Consider the following 9,447-nt stretch of genomic DNA (forward strand, 5'->3'; position numbering starts at 1 on the left):
TGTGGTACTTTCACACTTTATTAACTTTAGTAACTGCATCTGTTACAATTTTCTACTGCGTCATATGAAACTGTTTTCTATTTGTCTCAGTAATGTAGAGGAATACAGTTGCTAACGTTCGGATTCGTTATGCTGTACAGAACAGGTTAAAATCCTGTCAATAAATATAAACAACAGAAACACAGAATGTCTGTAAAACATGGCAGCTCTGTCTGGATTTATTTTGGGTCAGATGTAATTTAACAGGGTTTAAATTTGTGTAAAATGTTTTCAGTTTGTCTACTGGCTTGTTGGCCAGAACTACACCCGTTTGGAGCTGAAACCGATCTCAAACCCGACTCGGATCCGACCCGGTCGATCCACAAACAGCCTGGGATTAAACCGCGGACCGTTTGTGGTTCTTGGAGCGTCTGCGCCCGGTCCTTCCTTTCCTGGTTTTCTTCTCCTTCCTCCTCCTCCTCTCCTTCCTGTCCTTTCTCTCCCTCCTGTCCTGGCCTAGTCATAAGCAGTTGTCCGGGAAGCACTTCCTCGCCTCGTCCAGCAGGGGGCAGGCCGCTCCGTTGTTGGCCGGGTGCATGATGACGTAGCGTGTGCGGTGCTGCACACCTGAGTCGCCACACTTCCCTTTGCACAAACCCCAGGGCGACCAGGGGGACACTTCGCAGTCCAGAGGGGTATCTGCAGAGGCAGAGGGGCAATAAACACATGAAACACCCCAAACGTCGCCCCCACAACGCCTTCACTCAAAACAAAGGAACAATGTCTGAGAAAGTAACAACCTGACAGCTGATATTAGAGTGAGAAACAGCAAATGAAACAACTAAATCTAGTTGCAGAATCAAATTTTGCTGGATGATAAACGATAATATTGTTTTCAGACAATTTTCAAATAAAATAAAGTAACACATCAGAGATCAATAAACTTTAAATCCTAGTGAACATTTAACACAAGACCTGGAAGATTTTAAATGTGCAAAATAAAACAACAGGAATAACAACTAAAATGAATTATGAATCTCTGTAAACAAAATTATTCCTCAAAAAGATTCAGTTTAGACCAAAAGCACCAGACTGAAACTTTATCATCCAGTTTTTGACTGACAGAGAAAAACGATAAATTATGTAAATTATTGAGTTTGTTTTAATTGATTGTGTGATTAATTGATTTATTGCTTGTTGCAACAGGCAATAAATGCACTGATTGTAGTTTTCTGGCCATTGCTGATTACCGATCTATAAAAAGCCTGACCGTCTGCGATTTTGGACAGTGACTGATTTATTTACCTGAAATGTTTCTTAACGTGGCAGGAAAGTTGCTGAGTTGGCAGCAGTGGGGTGAATGTTGTTACCTACAATCGATAAAATTATCCTTCAAAACAAGGTTTGGTTGAGACCAAAGCACCAGACTGAAGACTTTGACCATCCAGTTTTTGGTAGAAACAGAGAAACGATAAATGGGAATAATTAGTTTTAATTTATGGTGCGTTGAATTGATTTTACTGCGATGACCCCGGCCTAATGTGAGAAAGTCCTGGCAGTGATCGAGCTGCTTGATTTCACCTTCATTCGCTGATGAAAACGTCTGTTTTCGTCATTTCTTCTGCCTGTAAGCTGGAGGAAAGGCCTCACACACAGCCTGCCTTTGGTTTTGTGCTCCGCTCTGCTGCCTGATGCGACCAGGTTTCCAGCTGATTCGTATCGCAGTCGTGGCTTAGAGTGGAAAAGCAGAAGGCCTGGAAGCGGGCGGAAGCTGCTGAGTTTAACGTTTCCTTCATGCATTAATGGGAAGCAGCAGGATGAGCTGATAAAATACTGCAGAGATGCAAACCGATGGGGTTTATGTCTCTGATGAAGCCGGTGCAGGTCAAAGGTCATGTTTTAGGAAAGACGTTAGCAGAGATGCTACAGACGAGTGGAAGAGAAGGATAAACAGACGGATGGAACCCTGGGATTCGGGGCAGGAAACCCCAACAGCTTCTTGGATGCTGCATTGTTTGTTGTGGTGTTGTCATGGGAACCGGCTTGTATTTAGTGATGCTGACTCAAACCTTCACTGTCACGGTGAACTATAAAACCGGTTCAGGCCCATTGAGAGGTTCTGAGTTTGTTTCAGATGTTTTAGCTCTTTTTACCAACTTGTTCCGTTATAATTGACTCTTAATGGCCGCCATGTGTCAGCAGAGCAGGTGGTGATTGGTCAGGTTCAACCTGTGCAGCGTCATCTCTGCTGCAAATAATTGGTCCAGCCGTCGTTTTTATGCACTGAAGAGCAGCTGTGGCCCCGGCGCCCCGCTCTCTGCTGGGCTCTCAGGTTTCTGCTGCCATGTAATTGGATTTAAATGGCTTGAAATGTTTTCCAAATGCTTGCATGAGTCAGAACAGCCATGAACCGAGGCTGGGTTTGGGTTTTCAGCACATTTTGTTTATTTTGGTTTTAAAGTATTTCTATGCTAATCCCTCTGGTTGCATGTTTTTCATATTTCCCATCAGCCACTTGAAATTTAGGATGACGGACATTTTTCAACATGGCTGCCTTTTTAAACCAATTAATTCCATAAAATGTTACAAATTTTCATGACTTTGATGAACTGTTTGTCACATCATCTTCTTTTAACTTTGGTCATCCCATTTCTGAAACTTCAAAGTAACAATATGTAGCAAAATCAGGACTTTGCTGTTCGCTAGTCGGAGATGAAGAGATAAAACCAGAGACAGTTGGCGTTAATGCTTAGCGTTAGCTCCCGCTTTTTTATGTGTTTAGTGGTTTAGCTTTAGCTTCTGGTCATTTTTGATTGTTGTTTAGCATTAGCTTCCCCTATTTCTTTCATATGTAGCAGTGTAGTGTTAGCATCTGCTAATTTTTGAGTTTAGTGGTTTAGCATTTGCTGAGATTCTTGATTAGCAAAACAGTGGTTATGTAAATAATATATTTATAATGTAATAAATTAAACACAGGGTCGCTTTATATCTTTACCATATGCAGACATGGCTTCCACTGGATTGCATCTAATAAATCTCCATAAATGTGTTTAAAGCATCACAGGAATATTCGGTCTCACTGATCAGCTTGTCTTCGATCTCGTTGCCCGTTGGCAGCAGGTTGGACTGCGTGGGCTCCAGCGGCAGGCTGATGATTTGATTCGTTTTCTTGATTTTTGTCAGTGTGACTTTGGCGATCGGCGGTAAATGCTTCAGGCGGGGATAGAAGAAGGAGTTGGCCGGGTGGCTCGGGAAGGACGAGGTGATCTGTGGAAAATGACACACTATGAATCCCACAGGTGTTTACGACACTTAGGCTCAAAAGTAATCACAGGTCAAAACAACCGACTTAAAATCAAGCAAATAGATTATCCAGATACTTATAGTAGATCCAAAACTTGAAAGGGATTCTTTCAAGAAGAAAAGGAGTAAATTTCCCCCAAAAACTCTGAAATTTTGTGATTAATTTCAGAAATATTATAGAAAAATTTTCTAAATGAAATTTTTAGCACTGGAAATTTTTGGAGTTTTTTTTTTTGTAGGAAATTTTCTATTACTAATCTAAAAATTAGATTTTTTTTCTAGAAAATGTCAGAGTTTTATGGCAGAAGTTTACTACTTTCCCTCCTGAGACGCTGCAGCAGATTTTTCATGTTTGCTGTAAAGCATCTAGTTTTCAGTTTCTTTTGAGCTTTATTGGATACATTTATTTTCAGTAATAAAAACAGGATTTGTGTCTCTTTGTTTCAATGTTTATTCAAGTTTAAGAAAGAATAAAAGCTGATTTTGTTGCCGTAAAGTCGGCTTTTCAGTAAAAGTTTCTGGATAAACTTGGTTTTATGTTTTCTTAAAACTTGGTTATAAAAACACAAATACTTTGTGTTGTACTTTATGTTTTCCTGTCTCAAAAAATATGTTGTAACAATTTTTACCTTCATTACAAATTAAATGTCTCCAAATTTGTGTCATTTTTTAATTGCAGCTGGGGACCATGCAGAGTCAGTTCAAGGGCCGCAAATGGCCCCGGGCCGCACTTTTAACACCCCTGATCCTGTAGTCTGTAGTTTTCACCGAAGCAGAATAAGAAGTTAAGTGAGACGGCGTCTGATTTGGTGAAAATCTGGTTCTGGCTCAGGAGGTTTGTGGGTTTTGCCGCTGCTTTCGGCTCACCTGCGTGATTCTGTCCTGCGGGATCGTCTCAAAGTTTGGGGAGGAGAAGGTGAATCCGCTGTCCGTTCCCGCGTCGTACGGGAACAGCTCCAGCGTCACTTTGTCCTTCCAGCGGTCGCCGTCGCACAGATCCACGCCGTCCACGCCCACGAACCAGTCCGGGCTCGGCACCAGCCGCACCATGAACGACAGCTGCCACGAAAGAGAGGAAGAGATGAGAGCGCCAAGCGGAGCTACAAAACAACGACCGACATCACAGCTGGGCTCGGCTCTGGTTCCTTAACCAGCTCGGTCCTGAAGATTGAGCCGATTTCAACCGTTTCAGTTTGGATTTTCTGAGAAAGGAGCCACAGAACCGAACCGGTGGTCCAGTAACGTCCAGTTTTGGATCCAGCTGCATGTTAAAGTCTCATTCTGCAGCAGCCTGCGTGGCAGCAGCGTGCAAACAGCTGGACAAGAACGGCGCTGGGACGAGACGCTGCAGACTGGAGGTCCAGAAAAAATCCGTTCTTAGAGGATTCCCAGTCCTCCCAGTTCGAATCGATTCAAAATGATCCAAAATCTAACTTAACCTGCTTAACTATGTGAAATTGTATTTTGGATTATTCTTATTTAATTCAAATCTAGGCAGCTGGACTAGTCTGGACTTTGACTAGGACATTCTGACCCATCCCATTGCGTCCTGCCTGGTTGTCCAGAACCAGAACAGCTGCAGATTAAATGACACTCAGCTGGACTTTGGTTCTGAATTAGGAGGCTGCTCTAGATTTCATTTAGGGTTATTGGAATAAAGAAGACTAAACACAAGTCTGAACCACTTTTTGTTGGTCTGTTTCATAAGATAATAAATATCTTGATGTCTGTGGTTGCAATGTGACAAAATGTGAAAAATATTTGAACATTTTTGAGAGCATTGTGTATATTAGGCCTGTCAATGTTAATGCATGCGATTAAAAAGTTTAACGCGTTAGCGTAACATAATGCAGGTTAATCGGTGGTGTGCTCAGTAGCAGCCATGTTGCCTTGCAGGAAGTTGCTTTATGGTTAGCGTTAGCTTTTGCAAAGTTGTTTATGAGTTCTGCGGTTTAGCTTTAGCTTGTGGTAAGTTGTGTGGTTAGCTTTTTAATGATAGCTTCCTGTAATTTTGGGTGTTTAGCGGTTTAGCGTTAGCTTCTGTTGATTTATGTTTCTAGCGGTTTAGCATTAGCCTCTGCTAACTCTTTTCTATTCAGGGTCTTAATAAAGTCCCACCATTATTGTACAATTATGTTAATTTTTAAAATTAGGGAGAAAGATGCAAAAAAATATTTTTTTGTTCCTGCTGAACAAAGCAGAGATCAGGATGCTGCATTGGGTATTTCCTCGGTAAATGTTTGCTGTGAAATTCTTGGCGCTGGTAAAGCCATCCTGACACCAGCTTGCTGTGTTTGCTGAAAGGTTCCCACGCACTCGGTGACCAGCCTGCACGCCGCCAGTTGTGGGGAGACTTACATAGGAGTGCCTGGCAAACGCCTCAAACTCGGCGTCCATCTGGCCCGAGCCTCCCACGACAGCAGGAGCGGAGAGGATCCCATAAACGCTCTGGATCCGCTCGCCGGCCGTCTCCACTTCCTTCATGATCGTCCAGGCCTCGCCTTTTTCCGCAAACTCCCTCACTCCGTTGCTGGCGAACTCATTACTTTGCCACATGTGGTAGTCGGAGCTGTGGGTCACCCCTGGAGCGCAGAGAGGAGGAAACTCAGGATTTGTATAATTGGTGCAACAGGTTTATGTACATCCATAAAGGTCAATGAATAAACAGCTTCTGCTGTTTTATTGATCAATCAATGCTTCTATCAATCATGTTTTATTTGTATAGCACATTTCAGCAGCAAGGCATTTCAAAGAGCTTTACATCATAACAAACTAAAACACAAAGTCATGCAACATAGAATCAACAATCAGAACATCACATTAAGTCGTTAAATTCGTAATTGATCACGTTTCAAAAGCAACTGTGACCAGGTGGGTTTTTAGTCCCAAGTTTATAGGAAGTCAGTGTTTCAGCTGTTTTACAGTTTTCTGGAAGTTTGTTCCAGATTTGTGTGCATAGAAGCTGAATGCTGCTTTAGGCCTTAAAATGTCTTTCATTAGTTATTAGTAATGTAATTTGTCCTTAAATACGTCAATCACGGGACTTCTGTTTGGCTAAGGCTAACGTTTGAGTAGCGATAGACTACCGCTAACTAGCTGCTAATTTACCTTTGCTAGCTAATTAGCTTCTCTTCAGATTTATTGTCAGCTGGCTGGATGACGTTTGTCTCTGCAACTGTCTCTCTTCTGTTGCCAAACCATACAGGTGATTTCTGTGACATGAAAACGTCTTAAATTTGATTCATGAGACCTGCAGATACCTGAATTCAAATGATTTTCTTCTGAATACCAGTAATTATCAGAGTGTGGAGTATATTTTTACCGATCAGGTTGGACCACTGTGCAGGCGGGCGGTAGATGGGATACTGCTTAGGAAAAGCTGCCTGGGTCCATTTCCCTGTGAACGTGAGGCTGTAGTGGGCGGTTTCTGAGGCCGTGCACATGGGGACGTCCGTTGGGACCGGCATCGACCCAACGGCGGGGATGAGAGTTAGCATCAGGACAAGCAGGCGACGGAGGGCGTCAGAGAAGGAGGGCGTCTTCCTGCTGGCTTCCATGATTGGTTCGGGTTGGAGAAGGATTGATGGTCTGAAAAAATACAAAACACTTGGTGGAGAAAACGCCTTTCAGTCCAACTCAGACGCATCGGCTCTTGTTGCTGATGTTTCACAAATTCAGTGGCATCTAAAGAGAAAGGAGTTTGTCTCTGATGTTGATTTTGTGTTTTAATGGGTTCTGTGAATTGAAATAGACCAGCGCCTTTCAGTTCTTACTAAACCAATCAAAGCCTAACCAATCCTACTCAACGCCGACAGGTCTGTACACACTTCTACCTTTTACTGCTTTATTTTACTTCCAAAAACTGCTTCATAAACATGTACTCAAACTGTCACATGTCAGCCTGTTGTTCTTTCTATACTTAAGTATTTCTATGAATTATGACAGCAAATAATCATACAAACATTCAGATTTCATGTTTAATTTAATCCTGTACAAGACACTTGTTTTATGATACACTACCTTGTTTTTGTTCTGATTCTCACTCCTAACCCTGAATAACTCGGGGCGACCGCCTGCTGGTGGATATCATTCATTGGAGACACATGAATCTCTTTCCTTACAGTAGACTGGATAGTTTCTAGAAAGTGGCTGTAAATAACCCTCAAAGTGGGAACGAAATGTTTCCAATAAGTGATGCAAGACCAAACATCACAAACGAAGAAGAATCCATTTTGTACCTGTTCTCGCCTGTTTCACGTTGGTCTGAATTGCGATTTTTCACCAAAACCAATCCAGTTGTATCTGATAGTTGTCAAAGTGTCTGCAGTCAAAGCTCGTTGCTGTTAGCTGGGATTTATCTGCTTCCTTCGTCTGCTGACCGCAACGGCAGCCATCTTTACTAAACGGAGCCCTGCGGGGTGACATCTGCGTTCTTCGTGTTGGGGTCGTAAACCGTTCACACAGACGTCTGTTTGCAGTTGCTTTTAATTAGTAGCATGAGCGACCATGCAACAAATCAGATTTCAGCAAGAAATCGTGACCTGCTGAGTGAACGTAGCTCATGTTAAACATGAAACACCGACTCTAAGCAGAGGAGGAAGCTTCTGCTTTCATCCTTCTAACACCTTTGCAACACTTAGCAACTTGGAGCATGATCAAAGCAACTTGCCTGACATCTCTGGGGACATGGACCCGAACATTAAGCTGAACAGATTGACTCACATGTCCCAACTGCCCCATTAGCGACTTTAACTGCCCTGTTAGGGTAATTGTTCTGGCTAAAGCTTATAAACCTGGTGCCTCCAACCAAGAAGTGGTTTGGATTAACTGAATCATCTTCCAAAACCAAAAGAAGTCAATTTGTCTTCTACTGGACCAATGAGGAACGACTGCTCTGTTTATAATAAACATTTAAATTAATAACATGAATCCAGAAAGCAAACCTGCTGAATATTTTCAAAGTTACATTTCAGAAATTAGTTTTAAACTGAACTCATATTTACACTAAAATAAAACTCCTACAAGTAATCTTTACTGCTGTGGCCTATCACGGTAGGCGATAGCTACCGTGATAGACGACGGTAGGCGATAGCTACCGTGACAGACGACGGTAGGCGATAGCTACCGTGATAGACGACGGTAGGCGATAGCTACCGTGACAGACGACGGTAGGCGATAGCTACCGTGATAGACGACGGTAGGCGATAGCTACCGTGATAGATGACGGCAGGCGATGGCTACCGTGATAGACCAGAGCTACGGTTCCTGTTCCCATGTCTGGGACTTTGCAATGGTTTGAAGAGAAATTTGAGTCTTCCTCCTGAACCGAGAAGGCAGTGGAGAACTTTTGAGAGTAGTCCTCAGCTATAATCACCTGTCAGTTTGAGAGTTCATGCGTTCAGCTAGACACAGATACATAATTCCACCTTCCTTCATAAAACTGCAAAGACTTTTCATCAACCAAGTAGTTTAATGTGCAACATCCATGATTTTTGTCTGATTATCTGGTTGCTTTCTGACTCTTCCTTCCTGACTCATCCATCTCCGTTTGCTTTCTGTCTCGCTCTGCTCACCTTAGACGTGCCGGTATGTTTGCATGCAGGCCAAACAGCTTCCCATCAGTAACAGACCCAGGCTTTAGTTTGATTAGGCCGTGTTAGCACCAGGTGAAGGTGAGGAGATACTCACTGGTTCCAGCAGTGGATGAGTGGAGAGGAGAGCTGGAGGAGGGGCGGGGGAGCAGCGGTCCTGGCTGTCGGGATGAGTGACTGCGAGGATCCAAACTCCTTCTCGCCTATTTATGTCTTTCAGGAGGTTCGCCCCCTCCTGCTCCCTCCCTCCTCTACCCTCTGTTCCTCAGTGACGTCCCTGCCCCCTTCATGCTCCCTGACTTTGGCTCTGTCTCTCTGCTGCTCCGTATAATAGGACATTTTAATGGATAATGTGCCCAGCAGATTGGGGAATTTAACCCAGTTTGCTTTGAGGCTTTTTGAGTCATTTCACAGTTTGACTCTGTCAGTCTCTGAACCACAAGATAAGATCGATGAGGCTGAAATTCTCTCATGGTCAGCTTTAGAGGGGACTTCAGCAGAGGCTTTTTGATGTTAGGATTGATATTTGAACCTGAAGTCTTTTAAGGTTTCCGTTGGTACCTGATTGCCAATG

The 9,447-nt window shown here is 43.1% G+C and overlaps 1 protein-coding gene across 1 annotated transcript; it reads right to left on the minus strand.

Moving 5' to 3' along the window:
• Positions 1–7: 7 nt before the first annotated feature.
• Positions 8–9,085, minus strand: spon2b (spondin 2b, extracellular matrix protein). The gene is made up of 6 exons (XM_007577877.2): positions 8,971–9,085; positions 6,605–6,870; positions 5,641–5,864; positions 4,150–4,341; positions 3,060–3,246; positions 8–678 (listed from the first exon to the last, which is right to left on the minus strand). Exons 2-6 carry the CDS (start codon positions 6,837–6,839, stop codon positions 500–502), a joined length of 1,017 nt encoding a protein of 338 aa, XP_007577939.1. The 5' UTR covers positions 6,840–6,870; positions 8,971–9,085; the 3' UTR covers positions 8–499.
• Positions 9,086–9,447: the final 362 nt, after the last annotated feature.

Source organism: Poecilia formosa, unplaced genomic scaffold (assembly GCF_000485575.1).
Source record: "Poecilia formosa unplaced genomic scaffold, Poecilia_formosa-5.1.2 Scaffold458, whole genome shotgun sequence".
NCBI lineage: Eukaryota > Metazoa > Chordata > Actinopteri > Cyprinodontiformes > Poeciliidae > Poecilia > Poecilia formosa.

Coding starts and splice junctions, on each gene's coding strand:
- spon2b (XM_007577877.2), bottom strand. CDS start 6,839: ATGGAAGCCAGCAGGAAGACGCCCTCCTTCTCTGACGCCCTCCGTCGC. Junction 4,342..5,640: donor CGTTTGCCAGGCACTCCTAT/GTAAGTCTCCCC, acceptor CTTTCGTGGCAG/CTGTCGTTCATGGTGCGGCT. Junction 3,247..4,149: donor CGCAGGACAGAATCACGCAG/GTGAGCCGAAAG, acceptor CATTTTCCACAG/ATCACCTCGTCCTTCCCGAG.